The 24,306-nt window shown below is 40.0% G+C and overlaps 1 protein-coding gene across 1 annotated transcript; it reads left to right on the plus strand.

Annotated features, from left to right (window-relative positions):
- The first annotated feature begins 5,039 nt into the window (after positions 1–5,039).
- LOC135940532 (neuropeptide CCHamide-1 receptor-like) lies at positions 5,040–24,251 on the plus strand. The gene is made up of 2 exons (XM_065485453.1): positions 5,040–5,350; positions 22,061–24,251. The coding sequence occupies exon 2, from the start codon at positions 22,068–22,070 to the stop codon at positions 23,274–23,276; it is 1,209 nt and encodes a 402-aa protein (XP_065341525.1). The 5' UTR covers positions 5,040–5,350; positions 22,061–22,067; the 3' UTR covers positions 23,277–24,251.
- Positions 24,252–24,306: the final 55 nt, after the last annotated feature.

A 24,306-nucleotide genomic window follows, 5' to 3' on the forward strand; every position in this document is an offset into this window, starting at 1 on the left:
GATAACAAGTTGGGCATATTAAGATTTAACGAAATCAGTGTGTGGAGCTTTCCAGAGGTGACTATAGCTTTAGGAAACCAATTTAACTGTTGGTTTCGAGGAAGTCGAGGCAAATTGAAATCGGTCGCCTGCTATAGCTGCGGTGGCTGCTACATTGCATTTAAATTGCCCAATTTACTCTGCACAATATGGAGCATTATACCCTGACAAGCAAACCACGCCAGCTGAAATAGATGCGCTATATTCAAACGCATTCAATTGCTTCAACGAAGCAACATCATTACAGCTAAAATGCAGAAATGTGAATGGAGTGAAACTCTCGATAGGATTTCTCCTTTTCGATGAGTTTTTCAATCTCTCTATAATATGATGAACTGTATTTTTATGTCATATTATGCAACTAGTTAAATACCACGCACTTTGTAACTTTGCGTTTGTCAAATTGGCACCCCGCATTCCTACTGTGTTCAGCGCCACATAATTATACCCTCGCCAAAAAAAGATGAATTTTGCTCTCATAAAATTTTATGGTTGAGACGTCTCTTTTCCACTCATTCAAAATTCGCATAATGACACCACATGTGGTTGTACATTGTACGGCGCTCTAAAAATGTTACTTTGTGTTCGCACTGTTACACACTATGGCAAAAAAGAAATCTAACTTGCCATGTACCAAGCTGGTAACTCACATGTATGCGAATTTTCCTTAGATCAATCAAAACTTTTTCCTCCTCTACTTGTTTGTTGCTTGTTTTCACGGTGTATCCGCAATAGTCGTCATCAGAACTTCCAGATGCGCGCGCGTGCCCTATTTTTCTAAATAAATCAACTCTCGAACAAGTAGAAATCTTTCCGTCGCTTCGTTTCGTCCTGATATCCAACTACACAGCACGTGCTTTGAAATTGTGTTTTATCAGGGGTAGAGTGCGAATGACGCTTGTGGGGTCTGGAGCTCTAAACAAATAAATATGCAACATTTTCAACAAGAGAATGGATATAAGGTGCATATCTGTATTAGCGCTCACAGCTCGCATACCGCATACGAGTATTTTGACAATGACACTGACAGACTATATAGCCTTCAAAAACACTCGCAGCGCCGTCCTACGTGCCGTCAATAATTTTTATTCGCAATAAACAGGCAAACACGGCAAAGCACGAGTATGCGAGTTCGTGAATAACAAAACGCGTCGCATTCATGGCTGTAATTTAGCTGTACGATGTATTCTTAAGCTACACAAACTGACAAAACAAATTCCCTATGGATCATCCTTAATGTGTACATGCTCATCTCTACCTCTTTGTGATTTGCGCGACAAATTAAATTAGGAAAATGAGGGCCAGTGAATTGACAGGTTAGTTTTTATTTAAGGTTTTTCTAATCCATTCATTAATGACTTTAATTAATTAAAGGGAAGAGATAAACATTATAAGCATGCTAAAATTTTCGGAAGGATCTGCCTGTATTATGCCAGTGGTTTTTTTACAAGTAAGAAATGAGAATACGCCTAAATTTACGTTTATTCCTGTCTTCCACCCACGCAAGACCGGCTAATTTTTCTATATTTAAAAGTTTGATGGGATGAATCTTGTCTGATGAGTAACACAAAAGCATGTTTCACTCCCACAATCGAGTATTTATTAACCTCTAACAATTAGTACTTACGCGAAGCAAAATCGCTGATATTGAGTGTTTATAAATCCTGGCTCCAGATTAAATTTTTGAAGTGCAAAGGGAAATTCAGCTGTATGCTCAATTGAAACACTTACCAATCAGGATTTCAAATGAGCGCAGAATGGTTTCTTGGAACGATTTCCTTGAGTTGTAAACATCTACTTTTAGCTGCGTTATGTGAAATTTCCAACAAATTTACAGTATTTTGCTTGCATTTAAATAAATCGCACTGCTTCCGATTGAATTGATTTATTTTGAAACGAGTCTGTTAAGTTCCATGCACATATGTAAGGGGAATTATGGTTTGATAAAGGTAAATTTGATTTTAATCTCAAGCTAGATTATGAAGAGAGTTGTCACTCTGAACGCCCTTGACTGCGTGATTGAAAATCAATTTTTGTTTGCGTCAGCAGCCGAGGAAATTAATTTCCTTCCTTTCCAGAGGCGTTTTCATCGTCAAAAGCACCACCGAACGTTGATGTTATTAATTAAGTGGAAACGATGGACCGTTATTGCAAAGTTAGCTTAGAGAAGGAATAGTTTCATGGAGCGATTTTCGCCATATTTTGACGAACCACCTATTTTTCCACAAATACCGTTTTTCGTTTTTAATATTTATGTCTTTCTCGTCGGAGCACATTCGTCGGAATATAGGACAGGTGCCATTACGCCACAGTGACCTAATTTTCAAATCAATACTAATTCTCTCTTCTCTTTTAACGTCTTTGCTGTTTATTTCTGTTAGTTCGTATCTGAATACATAATATAACGCACAACCATTGTCTCTTGGGTATATGGGCACAATCAGTTTCATTATTTCACAGAGTGAATGCTCTCGACAATACATCGCAATATCCTTGTTCAACGTGTAGTTAGTAGTGCTCCAGCAAGTTTATGATACTTGAGAATCTCGATCGTGCTATTGAGATGGGAGAGAAGTGGAAACCGTACAAATGATTTTGCCGATTGCATCTTTGAAGCATGGACTGCGCGATTTTATAGCTACAGAGTTGATTAAATGTCCTTGGCAACTGCTGGGGTAAATCTCCACTCGAGTGCGCCTTATTTATTTGCAGCAAGCAAGAAAACATCTTTAAATATTGAGTGAAAGGCTCCTTCAGTGTTGGAGAAACAAAGCTATACGCACTCCGCAGTGTTTCTTACTCTAAAGCGTTTGCTTTGTGCGAATTTTGCCTGGGGAACATGTCAAGGCGAATTTTTTCATTTTATTTTGCGTTAGAAGCAAGGACTATTTCATTGTGCAATTTTCAGAGAAATGTGTATCGTGTTCCTTTTCTGCCATGGGGCGCAACCTTTTGCAGACGAAAGAGAGGTTTGCTGCGAGAGTCAACGATTTTCAGCTACAAAAGACACGTTTTATAACAATAAACAATTTTCACGTTCCAGATATAGATAAAAGAAGGATTGGTAGAACATCAAAAGTACATAAAATTAATTGATAATACTTGAAAATAATTTAGCTGGACATAATGAGAACAAACAATTAAAATTAAAAATTTAATGAGGTTAAAGTGCATTGCTCACTTGATAATTAAGGATTAAAAATTATAGTCTAAATTCTAACATGGATTTGCAACTGCATCAGAGTTTTCTCAGTTCTCTTTTGCAATCCAAGGTATAACAACTGTGAACTGGGAGAGGGAAAAAAGGAAGACTGCTTCGATGCCTTCTGCTCTGCAAATGATGGAAAATGTTGAAATGTAGTAAGGCTGTGTAAATATCGACGTCTGAAGTTGGAATATTTCTTTTATATCATTTGCAGCATCATATGGTAACAGTCTTTGTTTGATGTTTAAAAGCAGCCTGCTAGTGCAAAAAGTTATCTGCATTTTAAAATCGCGTATTCGCATTCTTGCTTTGGTGCTGCTAAAACAGCCAATAGCAGACGAGTCTTTTGCTTTGTTCTTCAGCGTAAAAAGAAATAAATATAGACTTCCTCCCGTTGAGCACTCAAGCCTCTTTTTCGTGGTGATAATTAGCCTTCCAATTATTCAATTTACTGAAGGGAATGCAACGGATATTTTACTCTTTTCATAATATCTAATTTTTTATTGTCGGCCAATTGTAAGAGGCCAATTAATTAAATCAAGTAAGACCTCATTGATGATTTAGTTATCGTACACTTAAACATGCTGCAATTATTTAACGCTTTAATTCCACTTTCTGCAAATATCAGGGTGTCACCCCGACCCTGAATGAGCCAAAATATTTGTAAAAATCTCTACAAAATCAAGGTTATATCTGGGCTTTTATTATTGATTCCACATTCATTAGCATATATCAACAATTATTCATTAATAATACAGTATTTCTTGATTTAAACGCCTCACAAAAAAGGGGAGTATCTCGATCAGAGAGCTGAAATAGTTAGGCCGTAAGTGGTTATTTGCAGAAGCCTGAATATAGACTTTTGGGTTACCGAATTCAGGAGACCGAAAATATTTGCATAAGACCTATATTTCTTGCTGGTGATTGATCAGGAGAGAAATAGCGTTAGCCTCAGTCTCAGGAGAAAAGGTTATTTCAAATTACTTTGGATACTTCCCAAACCCAAAGGATTGTTGAAGAGGTTCCTTTAGCTTCTCTGCGTATGCATATATATAGAGAACAAATTAATATTATAAAAATAGTTTCATAGACACATTTTGAGATTACCACATCAAAACAATTGGAGTTCCCAAGCATATTGTATACATTTCTACGTGCTAAAGTGAAAAAAAGCCAGCCGACAAAAATGAGAAAAGGTCACGTCCAATGATACTTGAAAAGGACACTGACTCGGCATAGTGTGCCTTAAAAATTGCTGGAATATTATTTCTGTAACGTTTGAAACACCAAATCAATAAAAAAATAAAGGATTAAAATTCGTAGATTTTCGGTCTTACATGCATTCGGTCATGTGCAAAATAATAGCAAAAATATTGGGCCATCTGCAAAGATGGACCATTTTTGTCATTCGTCTCGGCCTTACGAATTCGCATCCCTGAACCCCACCCCCAACAAGCATGAGCTAATCTAAAAAATTTATTCTAAAAATATTTGAAATAGGGCAATACCAACTATTTAAATCAATTTTGTAAACCACGTATGTAACTCATTAAGTATTGTTTAATTTATTGTTCTGTATTCTGGATATAACTTAACAATAATTACTTTTTTAATAAAAGGGATGCAAGTTCTAACAAGTAGAACGTGGTACACAAAGTAAGACGCGCGAATAAAAGAATAAAACCTGGACGCGATTGAAGCTTGATTGAAAGTTAATAGGGTTCAAGTGATATGCTGCGGCGAGAACAGAACAATTCTCTTTCCACATTTCTCGACTCTCTCAATCAATTACAAGACTCGGAATCCCTGCTCAATTATTTTCTCAATTCCATCAGCATTACGTCCAGGGCCCAGGAAAAAGAAATAATGCAGAAAGGCGGACGTTTAATTTCGCTGAGTTGTAAAGGACGAGCGCCGGCGGTTTGCGAGTTGGCAAAGGCGCACCAGCCGCGGCAAGGGCGCCAGCGCGCACATTCTTCCCCTGTCGAGAGAGTTTACGAGGTGCGTGGTCAGAGAGTCTCCCACATTCACATCACCGCCGTCGGCCAAGCCAGCTGTCTGTCCGCGTCTGTCAACTCTGCTCTTTGCTCACACATACATAGGCAGGTGAGTACGGAACTTTTGCGGCTTTTATGCGAAATTTATTATGGAATTTGCGATGAAATACCAGACCTTAGCTGCAGTTTTTGTCTCCAATATTCTGACTTTGATGAATCATGTTTTATTATAAAGTTAAGTCTTGAATTTTTTATGAGATTGATATTTTCTTAAAAACGAGAGCAATCGGTAATAGAGTATTTATTGTTAGAAGAAAAATTAAGAATACTAGTGCAATTTTAAACAAATCGTAGGAGATTATAAGATGCTCATAGAGTACTGAACCTGAAACCAAAGTTTTTACCCTGGATGAGTTGAGAAAATTTTAATTTTTAACGAAAAACATAAGATATTGCTTTTTTCATATTTCAACGATCATCCTTAGCAGAGCGACAGAAATCTTTTTTTCTCGTTTTCATTAAAACGCGCCCAATAATACAACTGTGTGGGAATTTTCGAGTAAACACTACAAGCAACTAAAAGCAAACTGCGTGTTGACGTCTACTATAGAGTTTATAATTAATGTTGTCAAACTTACCTGGTCTGTTAATTAATCATCCGTTTGGTGAATCTTGATGGAATCATCCACCTAGCAGATGAGGAAATGTCAAATTAATTGAGCCCCTCCAGCGCACAAGAGCAAAGGCGCCGAGCAGACGTCTATGTGTGCTCTCGACAGGAGCCCCTGGATAAAAAAATAACACCCCACGCACGTCATGCATGCAATATTCGATCTCAACGAATTCCGCCCCGGCGGAACCTGATGAGATGCTCTACTATCAATCAAAATTGCCAGCTCACGGAGCCTCACACTGAAAAAGACGATAAATAAAATATGGCGATGCGTAAGCAAACGTAGTGCAAAGAGGCGGATGCATGATCGAATTAACTACTAGGCCTGCTTCCGATAATTCCCTTTAATCAAATCCCCCCGCGAGGAACAATAAACAAGGAAATCTGGTCGCCTCTCGGCCAAAGTGCTTCTCCCCCAAAGACGAGCCCCACGTAACAAAGGGCTGATTTGCGGAAGTAGAGGAACCGACCTCGGCCAGAGAGTAAAAAACACGGACGGTCGGGGTTAAAAGCGTCTCGCTGTAAACTCAAGTGCCGCTCATCCGTGAGGAGATAGAACGTTATTGGTGGCGGGGTAGTGAACTGTAGTCAGGTTGTGTTTACAGATTTGTGGCATGGATTGCAATTACGAATACTTGATGTAGGGAAGGAAATTGCAATTGAATTTGATTGATATCAGCAATCGTTGAAAAGAAAAAGGAAAATAAGCTAACTTTACCTCGGGAGTTGATGAGATGAAAGGTTGACTGGCTTGTTTATGCGATACTCAAATGAATATTTTTCAAGCGTAGGGGTTCTTAAAAACCTCACTAACCTCAAATTCGCCACCCGATGTGTACGGTAGCACATAGGTAAAGAACGCCAAGAAGTCCATCTCATGACGTTGCTGCCAGTCGCTTGTACACACGCCGCACATTGCCGATAATATTTTGCTTCAAAAATAGCAACCGGCGCTTGGGCCTTGACTTGTGCAAGTTCATTAAGCTAAGCATGTATTGCCCCCCTGCGTCTAGTCCAGAGCCAAATTTATAGTGGCCATTGTCGCGCTTAAAAAGCTATAAAAGAGGTGGTAATAAATGTAGTCTGGCATTCATCGGCAATTACGGTAGTGGGGGTTAACTAAGTCAACCTCTCACTTTGTTCAAAATATTCCAGATAACATAAATATATTTTGTGGAGCTGGAAAATATTGAAAGAAAATTTTTAAAGTTTGATATTTAATTGAATCTAAAATATTTTTGTCTGGTGTGTGGGTAACTCAATAACTCCCGAGACGATTTCGTTACGAAAGAATTTTTCTGTGAAGTGTTTTTTATATTTGCCTATAACGCTGTTATCGCACGTGCTGTAACTCACAAATCGATTTCAGGCAGTTCTAGGAACGGGAATTGAGCAGGAATAATTTATTTTTATTTGCTTGAGATTTTCTCCACTCAATTATTGGGTACAAGAAGTATTTTCAAAGAGTGTGATAAAAATGTCATGCGTGGAACTCGTAGAAGTGTAGGAATATTGAATTCAAGTTTACCTAGTTTTATATCATTTTTAAGAAAACATATCAGAGCGATATTCGATATTCAGATATGCTTTCATAGAAAATTGCATCACTCATAAATATGACACTGTCGTACCAGGAAAAACGGAATTTGATTTTTCAATCCCAAGATTTCAGTTGGAATTGAATATTGCAGTTCTCTAGATGCAACGTGAGCAGTTCAATTTCTGTTGTAAAAAAATAAATTTCCTGTTAAGAGAAAATAAACATCTTGCTATAATACATACATACTCAAGATTATAACTGCTTTTAATTTAAAATAAAAACAGCATGCTCTCTAACATATTTGCATCAGCCTTTGATCAAAATTTTAATTGCAACAAAATTATTAACGGTGCATTGCATTCCATTTGCACTTATAGAAGGAAAGTCGCATTAAAAAACAGCTAATAACATGTAAATCACTTTAAAACTAATTTCATTTGACCTGGATATAGGTACTATGCACGTAATGCTGCTCTGTGGCATCACAAAATCGATTACCCGTTCTTTGAGTGAAAGGTCAGTGTGAATTGAAATTGATGAGGTACATGGCCTATGCCTCACACATTAGTTTGAAAACCATTCACCAACCGAACGACGGAGCCTTTTAATTAAGGAACAAAGACCTTTACTTTTGACGCAAAGCCGTCCTTAACGAGCGTTGTGCTTTCCATTTCACTGCTCCACTATTAAATCTGCACGTTGGCCCAATCTCCGCCTTAAAAATGAGAGTCCTTGCGGCAGAGAGGTGAAAATGTTCCCCGCGAGACACACGAAATTGTTATGCAACCGGGTGCTCGTGCCTGTCGAGCCGGATGCCTACCACTCATCCGCAGGCGGAAGGGACGCTTAAATCAGACTAGTTGAGCAAGCAGGCAAAACTGCGCGTTTCATTAGCATGCTGCCCCGACTGACAACAATAATACGCATCCATCTGAGGGGAACGCACACACACGCGATTGCCTGCGTTTGAACACACATGCCGCCTTTTCCAATGTACACGGGGCTGGCGGCGATTATATCTGCTTGTCTGCCCGACAATCATTGAGCACTATCCAGAATTACCGACAAGCTGTCGCTGAGAGCAACCTCATTAATGCACACTCGTCCCTGTTGTGCATTTGCACTGATTCAATCATGAAGACTAATCCCTGCCTAAGCTCTTCCTGCAAACCTGCTGCATAGATACAGAGTGAATGATGGACTAATTGAAAAGCAAAAGAAATAAATTGTATATTGAAATCAACTGCATACACTGCTCACCAAGAACTAAAATTAATTTATACGCAGTTCCATTTGTCTCGCCGTGCTGCGTGCTCGTTTTACCATTAAACAAATGGGTTATAATTGTTATTATAAGTTGGCGGCTATGACTACAAATGAATACGAATGAGACATCATCAAATGAGCTCCAAATGGAAACAGAGAGAGAGCGCGTGTTTCTGGTGGCAGTCAAAGAGCCGTAATAACACTTCTGAAGAGCAGACATGCTGCTCGTAAAAGCAACCAGACCAGTAAGATGCTTGATATTTATTTCTGTTTGAAAATCCCAACGCAAACACGAACAAGGAATCTTTGCAAAACACGACAATCTTCATTCATTTCGTACTAATTTTCCACGCAAGAGAGTAAATAATGTTTAAAGTTTTTGGCGTCCAGCCAATGCGTGCGTGGCAGTTGCTTTATCGCGTAACTGGTGCAAAATCGGAATGAATGAAAATGAGTCAGATATTAAATTCTTGCCTCCCGTCAATCAAGACTCATTGTCATGAAATTAATTACTGAAGCAATAAAGTAACTATTAGCCTATAAACTAGCTTTACTTTATTGGTAATATAGCATGAAATGATTTCATGAGAGCTGGCACAATGCTTTGATTTATTACCGAAGCTATAGTAATAGAATATACGTACTGTGAAGGTGAATGGAATGAACCTCACTGTTTTATGACTATAGTTATAGACTAATTTATTTCACACGCTGCACTTTCTGCGTGAATAGCTTACATCATATAGGCCAAGGTGAATTCATCATGAGATGAAACGAATTCCTTTTTCGTGGGAATAACTTCTCAACTTGAATGCTTTTCCGAATCCGATATTTTTGCAGTTAAAGCTGTGCAGAATTTCATCATAATTTGTTACTACCCTTATTTGCAGTCCTCGTTTTTCAAACCATAAAAACTCACGACGTATGTATCCATGCATTGTTTGCGCTGTATTTGAATAACAATAATTGTTATTTCTCCAATCACCGAAAATGCCAGATTCTGAAATCTAACATTTCCTGTGGGTTCGGTTATCCTCTCTCCACAACTTTTGGTGTGGGGGTCGGCTATATTTCAAGTCAATTTACTTTTTTCTTAAAAAAACAATGAAGATAATCACAAATATCAACGAACACATCTCACATTTGTATCTGTATCTTACTTGTGTTTCCAAATTAGACTTTTATGGAATAGTTTCTCTAAGTGAGGAAGGCAATAACTACTTTAGCTTTTAAGCCATGCTGGCAACGAGCCATGTGCCACCTGATAACATATCCTGAACGAATAATATGGGACAGCACACTCCGCAATAAGGGATGAGAACCAAGGCCTTGTTTTAATCTTGGTACCGTGAAGCTATTCACGCACGCTATGTGAAGGTGCAAACCAGCAAGCAGCTAGTAGCTAGTCCGAGTGCTTTCGCAGCTAGGAAGCCAAACCCCATTCGACCCCCTCACATTGCACAGATTGCGGCTTTACAAGCGCTTAACAATGCGAGCCAACCAACGAGTTATTTACGCCACAAAAAAAGAAGTTGGGATGTTGTGTCCCCTTACGAGAGCAAATTCCCCCGAGTAAAGGGGAAACTGATTTACATATGAAGCGCTAGCACGTTACTGTAAAAAATTGTCACCTCTTCCGCTTGGGTCAAACGACAAGAATTGGAGTAGACTGAATTCCCAAGGAGTTAGCAGCCTGAGCCGTGAATGGCCGCCAGATCTTGTTCCAACTTTGTAATGTAAATGAGTTACCTCGAGGACTTGCTGCTTCTGCTTGAAAGGAGCAAGAGGGTGAGCGCCACTCTGCTGGAGTCGTCTGCTATAAGCAAGAGTTGACGTCAGTCCACGTGTTGTTGGTGACGGCGGCCTCGTTTGCCGGCAATGAAAACAAGCAAACAAGCCATAGTCATGATTAGGATGAGCTGCTGTCATTAACAAATCGTTATCAGCGGGTAATTGCAGAGCGAACAGTGGCCAAATGAATGGATGCAGGCTGATTAAACTGGTGCGGATTGAAAAGAAATAAATAAGAGCTGCAATACAACACGAGTAATTAGCTGAGAGAAAAATTCACGAGCACAATGCCTGTGCATTGAACAGATGTGTAATTAGCGTTAAATATTTCCATTGATGCAAAGAAATTTTAAAACAGGAAATCTATCCGAACGATCTGTGCATATTTTTATAAAAAAGATTTTTGATATTTTATATAAGGTTGATTACATTAAAATTATTCTCCTGTAAATGGAGCTGTTCATGCTGGCTTAAAAATCCATTTAGGCTTCAAATTTCGTTGATAATCCTCTTAGTACACAAAAGGGAGATTAAAGTGGATCCCCGGCTCCATTTGATGACAAAATCCCAAATCAAAGCTTTCTGCAATTTATAGATATAATAAAAATTATGTATAAAAAAATAACGAAAACATAATATACCGCTTTCCCGATAATTGCAAATTTAATCTTTCCGTGCGCCAACATACAAATGCGACGTTGGTAGCAGCCGAGTGCTTCACACGCTTCATGTAAAATGTATTTTTTTATAAGGGACCGGAATTGTTTAGTGGAGCAGAAAGGGCACCACAGTACGAGTCTCTAGTTCTTTGCCTAGCTCCAAACCGACGCTCAGCGAGTGAATGCATGGGGAAGCCGATGGGGGTTCATACCGCAGGGCTTTCAAAAGAGAGGCAGTGCTTGTTGAAACTCCATTTGGGACCGTGGGTGACAGTGTGTTCGGCTCATTTACGTTAGTCGCGATTTGTAAGTGGCGTGCGGAAACTACAAATAAATCTGGCGTTTCGTGCGGCTGCCGCTTCCCGTCCGGACTCACACTCTCTCACTCGTACACCTGCAAATTTGCAATTCAACCACGCCAGGCGCGGATTGGCACACAGGATCACACTAACGCGGTTGCATTTTAGCACCTGATATTTGCAATTCGAATTTATTTGTGCTACTTGTAAAATTTGCAAACATGGCAAACGCATTAACTTCGAATGCTTCTGGACTTTTATTTTTAGAATCAAGAGCTAATCTGCAATTTAATTTCAAATCTCAGTTTTCAAAATTTTGTTTTAAATAGAGACTTTTGGCTTCCACATGCCACTGGGAAGCCAGCGGGACATAACGTTTAAAATAAATATCGAAGCAGCAGTTTGCGATTTGAAAAAGTGGTCTCCTGTTTGATATATTTGACGTGAAAATGTGTTGATAATTTCCTGACAGGGGAGATTTTCCTGGAAATAATACTCTTCCGAAGCAGACAAAATTATTTGCGAAACCAAAAACCATGCAACGTCTCGGCGTTGAACGGAAACGATTAAGAATGGGTGGGGATGAGGGAAAATTGAAAATAAAAATTAAACCACAAGATATAGTATAAGTCTAAGTTTATAGTATATAAGTCCAGCTCGTTGTTTTAACCCTGAAGGCTGCCTCAGTTAAACAAAATTCAACCACAGTTTTAGCAGCAGGGAATTCTGAATCAGCGGGCGTTGACTACACTCACATATATAGCTGAATACAAAAGGAACGAATGAACAAGTAACGAAGTCTTGCCGACTCTGCCATTCGCCCTCTCTGTGAAAACTCCCTTACACAAATTTACGAGCCTAAAATTCCATTCTTTTTGTGTAGCTGTTTCAAAGGGCGAAATTCTCCTTCCTTAAATTAACACGAAATGTTTAGAAATATGCTTTGAAGCCGTCTGACGACCGCAACTGGTGCACTAATGAAAAAGGATTCTATAGACAGAGTACCTGGTATTTTACTATGCAAGAATTTAATTTTAAAATAGAAAATTGAAAACAATTTCCAACACAAGAACTAGTAGCCACCCATCTTTCGTCAATTCAACGCATTCATTTTTAGTTTCGTAAAATTTCTAGCGGGCAGAATAATTTTAATTTTCTTTTTGAAAATTATTTGTGTGTTTAATAACTGACAATGAGTCAGCCAAACAAATCCAAGCAGATCACGCCCATGTGTTCTCCCCGATTCCTCGGTCAAGCAGCCCTTTACGAGGAAAGAATTTGGCACACACGCAGGTTGCTTTTTATTTTTCCTCCTGCTCGTGCCTATTCGCACACTTGGGCATGCTGACACCACGATTGTTGAAGAGCGGCGTCTGTTTGCGGCGGCTCAGCAGAGCGCACGACTCGAAAGACAAGGAGGCCCTCGACATTAATCAAATCTCGACAAAAATGAGGAGGGCCTCGCACCAAATTGGCAGCGCAAATTCTCAGCCTGAGCCGAGAGGTCTGAAGCCGCTTTAATGAAAACGAGTGTCGACTCGTAAGTGCTCTTGCAGACTCGCAAATTAAACATTATTTTCGTTGCAAAATTCAAGCTACGTGGACGCAGAACTCACTGGTCTCTCGGCGATGATTAAACACGGCTGTATGCCCCACGCGAAAAGGGCCTCGAAATTACAAAATTAATAATTCGCAACCTTTTTAGGAATCATCCAAGATCTTTTAAGTCGCCGGCTTCCCTCTTTCGCGTCTCCTTTGAAAATTATTTACGAGAAAGGTCACATGCTTGTAATTAAAACGCAGTCTGGAAAAAGAGAGAGAAAAACAAAGCCTAAAAAGCGCACAATAATCACCTTCGTTTCGTAGAAAACGACTCCTAAGGGGTTGGGTGACAATGGAAGAACTTCTCGGCCGAAAGCTTCACTCGCAAGAGCTTTTACTTAGCTTTGTGCTGACAAGTAATTTTACGTTTTCCAGAAAAAACCACTTGCGTTCGTACATTGCATGTAGAAAGACTGCTCAAATTTCCACTGACGAGAATTAATTGCAGTATGTTATTGATCTTTTACTTTTGCGAATAAATTAAATTATCCGTTTTCCTAGATACATGCGAATGTAAGTGATCAATTAGTTAGTTTTTCAAGAACAAAAAAGTTAAAAATATTAGTGCTAAAAACTTGGTCACAATCCAAATTGACTTTTATCCTTTGGTAGATATTGTGAATTGAAGCTTTGACTGCTGTAATGCCGTGATTTCTGAACAAATTTAGCCCAGGTCCCATGGAAACTGGAAAGTATATTTATCACATGCGATGTGGGTGAAAAACGATGTTCTTTCAAAAACAGCTTATCGTTACAAAGTGGGCCTGTCTTTGAACCGCCGTTCTCGTATATCTTTTTTAGCTCTGCAGTGCTTACGCAAGATCGATATGTTTCATTGAAAAATGAGGAAAAGATGCATCTCTTGCTTTCTTTGAAACTAGACTTTTTGCATATCGCTTACAGAGGGATTATTGTAGAACGGATTTCATTTCCCAACGCAATAAAGGCAACTAAATCCTTTCACGCATATCATAAAGCGAAATTTCATTTTTCCTCCACGCGACACACAAACAGGGCTTTTGACATGGTGCGCGGATTTATTGCTGCGATGCTCGGAAGTGTAAATTTTAATGCGACGGCCGGGGATAAAATGGAAAGCACCACTTGTGAGGGGCGTTCAATGCGCTTGGCACGGCTCAATTTGTCATCGATGTGCGTTATTCCTGCGGCAAGCAGAACGCTGGCAGTAATTTTACGTCAAGCCATAAAACACCCGAAAGCTTTTTGAAGGCTTTTTATATACCGCTACGAGGTTTGCTCAAATGAGGATCGAGCGTGTTTGAAGCACATTTTTCATCCCACAGGTGTTCTGATGAGAATTTTCTTAATAGATTATAAAAATATTAACTCAAATACAAGCTCTATATGATCGAAAACAATGATTTTCAAAAGATATTGTTTCCATGTCCTACAGTAGGAATAAAAATTGTCTTTAAAATTTTAAATCATTGCTAGTATAACAAATATATTGGAAGGGGCGAATTTTTTGCTCAAATAGGCTGCTTTTAAGGGTTTGTCCAGGACGAAGGATACAAATTTTGTGGAGATATGAAAACAAATTGCAAGTGGCAATGTCACACAACTTGGCTGAGCACACAGAGGCTTCTTTCATAGTCATCTAAATTTATCGCACATGCGAGGGTGAGCCTTTGGCATCAGGCCTGTTTTTTAGTCTATGTGCACGTTTATAGCAACTAGAAAACGACACCTAGTTGCTAATTAAAATCCTGGTTGTTTCAACGACTCTAATTAGCTCTACTTCATCTCAACACTTCTGATAAATGAAGCTGAATAAAATCAACAGTGTATAAAGTAGTTGCTAAATTGTTAATACATAAAACACTTTCGAAATTAGCTAATGAAGGAGTGTGGTGGCAGCCAGATATTAAATATTGTTGCAGCAGCGCTTCCTTGGCTATAAATAGCGCATTTGTTAGTCAAATAAAAGGTGCAGAAAACAGAGGACGCTCGATTAATCACGTCACGCGTTTGATGGAGCACATACACATAACTCGGCCGCAGTGTGTGACTTCGCCGTTTGCTCGTCGCTATTTTTAGATTAAAACATATGTATTTACGAGTTGACAAATGCCGGATTCACCAAGTTTTAGAAGGGTGCCCAACTAAATTTCCCAGCTAAAGGAAATCTGTCACGCGCACCATTGGCAGGAGTTTCCAGACAAGCGGAGAAACTTTTACTTTCACGATGAAAAGACTTTTTGCAGGTTCCACCAACTTTAGAGGTGGATTACTCCCTTGCTGGGGAGCTAATTACTCAAGATAAGTGGGCGGTGCTTTAGAAAGTTTGTATGCGGAACAAAGTGGTGAGAATTTGCTCATAAACACGAGAGAATATTTTCATCATGCTGCGTCGTCTGACGTTGTCATGTTTGTTCTCTAATAATTGTTGATTAAAATTGCTGATAAAGTGAAAGCTTTAAGCCAATACTTTCCGGCAAGTATTTTCACTCAAAAATCACTTAAAGTTTTAATAAACATTAAAGCTGTTGAGAAGTTTGATTGCGAAACAAACATCCTTAGTTATTAATACCATTTACAGCAGTTAAGTTTGAATACATTTACCTCTGTTATCCCTATTAATTGAACGTGGCATGCAGTTTACACAAGATGCGGCCAGAGCTTTCGTGGCAATAAATTCCTTGTGGTTGGTATGCCGATGAGGTTACAATACTGGTATTTGCGTGGTCGGGTTCTCATGCGAAATGCTTCGCTCAGCACGGCAAACTTGCTGGAAAAGCAAATTTACAATGAGGGTGGAATGAATTATTAATTAACTTAGCACCATACGCAACTGCGCTTTTTGCGACGGAATTGTCCATTTCAGGAGCAAAAGCTCAAGCTGATCCTCATCGCAGCTGACCCGCAGACAAATAACGGATTCGGTGTTCGGTTTCCACTCTCCCAGCCAAAATTAATATTACACAAACTGTCTGGTCAGCACAATATCTTATCGATCGTGCTTTGCTAAGTCGGCAGGACTTATTGAAAAAGCAGAATGACTTTTATTATAGCTGGCGGGTGATTGGTTTTTTGCTCGATTTTGAAAACAATATCGGGAGAAAAGGCGTTCTGGAATCTCTCTTGCCAACAAAGTAAGCCTGAAGGGCCCAAAGAGGTTTTGTGTGTTCTGAGCAGTATTTGCACATGAAATGGACGTCAGAGCAGCAGCCCCTGTAGATTACATTTCATACTTTTAACATTGAAATCCGGCAACTGGTTATTAGATAAAGCATCTTCAAATATATAAAATCGGTTCTCTGAATGATTCTTGATATTCAAAATTTGATAATGAGCGAGGGTCAAGGGTCACAACATAGTTCTGGCTCATGTGATATAATTCCACTTTAAAATTATAAAAATACGAGCTTTCCGATTTTTGAAACCATTTCCAACGCCAAATTTCGGCGTTAACCGTCAGAATTGCAAAAATCTTAACATCATAACGTTTTATGTAAAATATATCAATATTTTTTTCGGAATTTCTGACAAATTTATTTTAAAGCTCATGACAGCGCAGGAAAGATTAAATTATTTTTAGTGTTGCTTGAGGAGAATGTGTATGTTTACTTTCCTCCTGTAAGTGGGTCAGGAAAAGGTAGAAAAGACTTCTTGCGGAAACCCACCCATTTTGTGGTTCTGCCCCAATATCATTAATGGAAAACAATTTTCTGGCAGCAACATTTATAAGGTTAATGTTGAGTCTAGAGGAAATTTAGCCATATCCAACAACACAGAGCCGCATCAAATTTGTGAGATTGCATTTTCTGTGCCGACATGATATTTGGCAGTAATATGAAAAAGGAGGAAAGGAAGAAATAATATGAATGTTGTAGTTTCCTCAAGGATTATTAAAAGAAGATCTGGGGAGACTGGCTGAAAAAGGACCGTTGGCATTATGCGAAGTTAAAATATGATGTGATGCGAAGGGACGTACGGCTTATTATATTCACTATATGCAAAAAGTCGCCAGGATAATAATGTTTTCAAATATGGCGGGTATCTCTGCCTTTCCAATGGCCGAGAAAAATATGTACGTATAAGAATACATCACCCTTCAGAACCGAGGCAGTTGGCGTGCGTACAATCATTGGAAAGCCGGCGCAGGATGCTATTTTTTGCGCATATTCGCCGTGGAAATTAGGTTTTCGCCGATTCCCGTCGAATAACATTAGCGTCACGGCGAGAGTAGCATTGGGAAAACATATCCGACGCGCGCGCGTGTACCAAGTAGAAAACGGCCGGAGCGTATAATAATGTTAAAGGTACACAAGTCGTGACGTCGAGAGCGGTTGCCGCAGAGGAGCATCCCTCAGAGCTCTTAATCTGATTACGAGACCCATACTTATCGCACGCAAAAGCCGCGAATTGCCAACAACCGAGGCCTTATTTCGGGTCAGCCCAGCACACAAAGGGCCTTTTGTGATATATGCAATTTTCTGCGGTTGAGGCCGCGGTGTGTCTGCCGCGCTTTACAAAGCAAGAACGTGCCAGTATACTTATCATCATGCTTGAGTCACGCCTTTGACGCTACAAAACAAACAAAGCTTTCTCTGCATCGATCACATTGACAGTATCAGATTATTTTGTCCCTACTCCCTATAGTCTCATCGTTTTCTGGACCTTTTAAACTATGAAAACTAAAAGATTACCAGCTGAGAATTTAAATTTTAGCAGGTAACAGCGATTTGAAGAAGAAAACTTGTCATTTGAATTGTTTTAAATTCAAATTTTAAGCCTAGTTCTTTGACGAAAGCAATTAATCAATTTGGCATATTTTACTTACAGGATGAGTCGATTGATTTTAGTGGGGGAAAATCACGAATAGCTCATTTAACAGCCAAAACAATTGATCAACATTTTCTGAACTGACTAACAGGTAACCTGGCTCTTTAAAGTCACAAGGAAAAATTTATCGTGACATAACTATTTTTGCATTTTCACTTATTTAACTTTGAACATAAGTTTCATTAAAAAATTTTTAAGTGCCTAACATGACTCCTTGATTGATTTGTCTCATCAAAAACTATTATTTTTTACCAAAATTTTCCAATATAAATCAATTTTATAATTTTTGGTGTTAATTTAAGTTTCTCTAAAGTCAAATGAAAGAATTGAGACCATAGAATTTGGTTAACTTTACGCTAAGCAACACGAAAGCAATAATTTCACCATTTTAAAAAAAAAACGTCTTTTAAATCCTATCCTTATATTCGAAAGATTTGTTTGTTTTTTCAATCACTAAATAAAAGAGTGAAATATTAAATCAATTCTTTAGCGTAAAAGCGAAATTAAACGGAAAACGTGAGGAGTTGTTCAAGACTCTGATATTTATACCAATTTGAAATTATTTACGAAATATAGTGGGCTCCGCTTTTTCCCAACATGTTAATCTAATTTCTCAACGTAGAGCTGCAACGTGTATTGAAATTAGCGCCTCTGGGCGCAGAATAAGTGAATTATGCCGCTCGGAAGCGGCGACGACGGCGAAATTCATAATCACAATGTCGGCGGCACGCCAACCGCCTTGAGCCGTGCTAACCTTGATTCGGTGGCGGAGGCAATTTGGCCAAAAGCAGCTCGCGCGTAGATTCGACAAAAGCCGCGTTCGCGGTGGCGAAGGCGTTTGTTGTGCGAGCACGCGTCGCTATTTTCCGGCGTGATGGATGATCTAACGAGGCAATTCATTTGTTGAGCCCTGAAAGTAATCGCAAAAAAGCAAGCTGTAAAGACGGTCGATTCTAAAATTTAATTTGGCTTTTTGTAATACGGCCGTTACAATCTGCAACGCTAGCTCATCTGTAAAAAGACTCTGTCTTCATTCCTCTTACAATATACATTACATAATGTAAAATTTTGTTTCGTCTTACTGGTAACGATTGCAGAAGTAGGCATTTTTCTCGACATTGATGTTGCGCAGGTTGCATACACAAATTAAATTTAAAAAATCTTAATTTCCACCACGTACACGAATCCAACTAAAAGAGATTTGAGTAATTAGCAGCCTGTTAACAACAGAGGTCCTTTTTGAAGGGCGTATTTAATTAATACTTGACAAATATAGCTAACCAGGGAGACAGTCGCACGAGCAATTTGCTCATGCGTTCCACTTGTGTGTGGCAAAAACACGGACAATGAGCCAATTTAACGAAGCGGTGCGTGCGGAAAACTTTTGGGGAGAGTGCTGGAACAGGAAACGAGACTGGGGATGCATTTGGAAGCGCTTTCGCACCCAGGACGTAACAGCCAACCACGGTCAACAAGGACGCTCTGCCTAATTACAATTTCGCGCTGCCCGAATTTGAAAGTCTGCGTCGACGTCCGTTGGACCCAGACTGACGCATATGCAAATTTACGACAGTCCCTTTGCAGCACTGATGAACTTTGAATGCGTGCCCTTTCCCGTTTTCTCGCTGGCAAAAACCGATTATATAGAATTCATTAGAGCGCTGTCGCTTTGATTCCATAGAAAAGTTGGCACGCAAAGTTTGTGCAGGATAGTTTTTATGTCCCATCTCTTTACTAAAAAGGCTGATTGTGCAAATCCGGACTGATTGGTTGGCAAATAATGCGCGTGAATACGCATAAATCACGGCGCTAATTAGGTTTAACGCACAGTTGTAGAGCTCAACTCTGTTTAGTAAGCCTTTTTCATGTTGGTTTTCCTTGTGCTTATCTTCCGTGCTGCGCAAACAATTTTTAGTCATGCATAGCAATACAAACTGTGTTTTGTGGTTTCATTCAGGTGCAAAGCAAATGTTATATTAAATGGATAATGTTCCATCACCACAAGGTAATAATAAAATAAATGCAGATTGAAAAACATGCCAACAATTTTCGAGAGGAATGCAACTTGTGTGTTTGGAGTGAAGGAGGAAAGGCAGTACCGAGCTTTTCATAATCACAGTTGATTTTAGCAGACAGGATCTGCAGATGAAATAGAAAGCCAGAAGTATATAAATAATGAATGAGTAGAAAAGAGAAAAGGCGAGCACATTCCGCTTTTGTGCGTCCCTTTTGATGTGCTCGACAGGTAACGAAGGCAAGGAAAAAAGCACTCTTTTATTGCTTTGTCTTTCAAACAAAGAGGGGGAAATCGACCGTGACTCTGCTCTTCCTTTTCATTTGCATCTCCAACTCACACATTCACATAATCTGCAGCTTTCATGAAATCGGCTCAAAAAGGGATTTTATCTCATTCCATCTGAAATGAAACATCGTAAATTTTTTTAAAATTAAATTCATGAAACAGCATTGAATATTTCCGTGCTAAAATGCAAATAATTTCCATTCCTTTGTTCCAACTGGATTCCTGACATCATTGAATTCGCACTGTTTTCCCCATTGTGTAGTACGTGTCCAATTAGAAATCCAATTTCCAATAACCGATACGGCCAAAACGCTCTGTATTCAGTGGAGAGAGCCGCATTATCGACAATTTTGAGGGTAAAAATTGGCGAGAGATTCGGAGAAGCGGCAGGCTGCATGCGAAAGCCCAAAGGCAGCCCACGATATTCCAGTTGTGTGTGTGTGTGGCGTCGACAAGTTCGTCCGTCGCCACTGCTTTTTGGTGTGCCTGCTATTTGTCTCTGGGAAGCGTGTGTTGTGAGTGATTTACACACAACTCAGCGGGTGGCATGCCTCATTTGACAAGCAACTTTCTCAGCCAGCACGGGTTTCCTCCCAGTCATTTATCTCCAAGCCCTCCATTACAAATTGCTCGTTTCACACAATCGTTTCGCCCAAATCTCAATAGTCGGAAAATTTGGTCCCATCCTCTCTGAAAACTTATTAATGAATAAAATTTTCCGCTTTGTTCTTTTCCCTCCATTTAAACGAAGCCTCTATTCCTCGGTTTCTCTCATTCGCACGAAAGTTTTAGCTTCAAAGAAAGTCTTTTTTTGTCATTTACATTCCTTTTGATCTCAGTTATTGAATCAGCAAGAAAAACTTCTCCCTGCGCAGCACCGCGGTTGCGGTGGTACTTATATATTCTCGCTCGTTTGAGTAATTATTCAGTCTCTAATCAATATCCACGCAGTTTGAATGTGCCGCGGAAAGAAGCTCTCCCATGCACCGTACCTTCTCCGCCAACGCTGTCACTTGAGATAGGTAGTTAGAAACAGAGACCCGTGCATGTACGCCTTAGGCCACCCATTCGGGCATCCTGCTTGTCTCAGATGCTTAACAGGTTGCATCGTATCACACAAAGTGCCCCGTCATTTTCATCGCAGAGGTTCTCGATTACAGCCGTTGCCCTTAATGAACGAAACGAGGAGCTTAATTTATTATCAGTGGGAAGCACTAGTGGGAACAATACGTTGCACTCAATCGATAAATTTATGGGTCTCTCGTTGCGTTGTTTGTATACTTGCTGTCATGCCGCCGCAGATATGCACTTAACAAATATTGATGCGACAAAAGGATCGAGATTCCAATGGATGATACGAAAATTAGATGTCGGTACAAAGGTCCATGGTAACCTTCTCAGGCTTAGTAAAAAATTAGAAAAAACACACGCAGGGGAAAAAAACTCAAACTCGCCAATCCTTAAATTAATTCTACGCTGATTAGTAACATTAAATTTTATTTTTATTTTCTTTCATATGCTTATTTATTATTTTTAGTTCATATTTTTATCTAAAATTTTGATTTTTTTAGGCAGATTGCGGCTTCTGGCCGTGCAATCATATGTGGAACAATTTGTGTATGTGAATCTGTGTATGAACGAGAAATCAAGTGCATATTCAAACAAAAAGTTCGCTAGCAGATAATTTTAGCAGAATACTGAACTGATACACTTTTTTGCCTGTTTCCAAATGAAATTTTTGATATTTTGCTATCGTTTTGGATGTGGGGATGTACGGGGCATAGATGATCTGCTGATCCGCAATAAAATTTCTTTGAATTTAAATAACGTCCCTTTTGTTCGTTTCCAATTGAAAATAACAATCATATTTGTTTGTTCTAGAGTGATCATGGCGTTCCTGAGTTGGATGGAGAACGTGACAGAATCCATCCTCGGAGGGATCACGAACGACACCTCCCTTTTGAACACGTCCCTGCAGCCACCCTTGGAAGAAGACTCATACGTTCCATACTCTCAGCGGCCGGAAACCTACATCGTGCCGGTTCTGTTCGCCATCATTTTCGTCGTTGGAGTTCTCGGAAACGGATCTCTGGTTCTGATTTTCGCTCGCCACCGCCGCATGCGCAATGTGCCCAACACCTACATCTTTTCGCTGGCCCTGGGTGACCTGATTCTCATCCTCAGTTGCATACCGTTCACGTCGACCCTGTACACGTTCGAGTCCTGGCCGTACGGCCTCTTCATCTGCAAACTGTCCGAAACAGTCAAGGACCTGTCGGTAGGCGTGTCCGTCTTCACGCTGACGGCGTTGAGTGCGGAGCGTTACTGCGCAATTGTCAATCCGATGCGTCGGCACGCGGGCGGCATCCTCGGCTCCAAGACCGTGACCCTCTGTGTGGCCATCGGCATTTGGGTAGTGTCGCTCATCTTCGCCGTTCCTTCGGCCGTGTACTCGCGTCTCCTGGAGCAGGTGCTTCTGAACAACCACAGCGTCATCGTCTACTGCTACCCGCTGCCAGGCAACATCGGAGACACCCCGGTGAAGTTGATGATCGTCTTTAAGTTCCTCGTTTACTACGCCATTCCTCTCTGCGTCATCACCATTTTTTACGTGCTGATGGCCGTCCACCTGGAGAAGAGCGCCAGGAACATGCCTGGAGAGGCTGCCCACTCGACTCAGGTGCAGGCGCGGAAGAAGGTGGCCAAGATGGTGCTGGCTTTCGTGGTCATCTTCTTCGTCTGCTTCCTGCCGTACCACGTGTTCATGATGTGGTTCCATCTGAACCCTGACTCCATGGCCGAGTACGACGACTTCTGGCACATGCTGCGCATCGTTGGCTTCTGCCTCAGCTTCCTGAACTCGTGTATCAACCCGATCGCGCTCTACTTCGTCAGCGGCACCTTCCGCAAGCACTTCAACCGCCACCTCTTCTGCTGCTGCTGCCCTGCGGTGACTCCTGAACGCGTCCGGCGCAACACCTTCGACAAGAGCCGTCGCCACGATGCGTCTTCGCACACGCTCGTCCACTTCCACAGCTCCGTCAAGCGCAACCACGAGGTCACCGTGACAACAGCCTTCAGCCTGGACAAAACCTGAGGTCGGGATGGCGCCACCAGCTCGTGTTGCACAGTGGCTTGACGACAGCGGAACCGTTCGCCTGAGAGTGAATGCAACAGGCGGGTCGAGTCTGTTTTTTAGGACTAAAGCATTTTTGGTTCTTTTGTGAGGAAAAGGATCGAAGCAAAATCGATGGAATCTCACATGGAAACAGGGTTTGAGACACTCGAGCAGAGTGTAAGTGGAAAAGAATACTTTTTATTTCATTTCTGATTTTTTTTTTCAAATGGAGAGGATCGATGATCCAGTTCCTTTACAAATATATCGTGTCTCGTGGGAATTGTACTAATACTTGGTGGTCATTCTTGTAAAAGGTTCATCATTCCAGGTCCACTTTTAAAAACTGTGAGAACGAAAATACTCCGTTGGGAGTAGTTCAACACTCAAGTTGTATGACATCAAATATACTGTTTTGCTGTTTAATGTGATAAATAGGTTAATGGAACTAAAAAAGTTACTCAACATAGCTGTCATAAATATATGGACTTGAACGTGAAAGGAACTAAGTATTAAACGGAAATCAACTATCTTTTGTTGCTCAATACAGAATAAAGTTATCTACACCAACTACTGGATGTATCGTTGAACGTAAAACAAAAATGTTTTGTGTTGAAAATGCTCTCTGATGTTTAAACTCTCTATGTGGAACAGGTCACCGTGAAGATAACGATTTTAATCGTAAAAACGGAAAAGAGTAATTCAATCCAGATGTTTTCTTCTTCATTGCTGTTTCTGTGCCAAGCAAGGTAGACAAACTGTTTTAGGAAGTGGTTCGGAGAATAATTTAATAATAAATAGGAAAAAATCCTCTACGTAGTCAATTGAAGAATATCTAAGTTTATCGCCGTTCAACAAAACTATATCAATCAGACATCTATGCCCCACAAATTAAAAAAAGTAATAATAAATCAACTGTGTATATATATTTATGGTGTTGCTGAAATAAAAGAATCTGGCTCACAACTAAAAATTGATTTTTATTCGATTCTTCTGCTCCTAGAGGTCAGAA

Source organism: Cloeon dipterum, chromosome 3 (genome assembly GCF_949628265.1).
Source record: "Cloeon dipterum chromosome 3, ieCloDipt1.1, whole genome shotgun sequence".
Taxonomy (NCBI): Eukaryota; Metazoa; Arthropoda; class Insecta; order Ephemeroptera; family Baetidae; genus Cloeon; species Cloeon dipterum.

What these genes read in the sequence shown, in the direction of transcription:
- LOC135940532 (XM_065485453.1), top strand. Translation starts at nt 22,068, where the DNA reads ATGGCGTTCCTGAGTTGGATGGAGAACGTGACAGAATCCATCCTCGGA.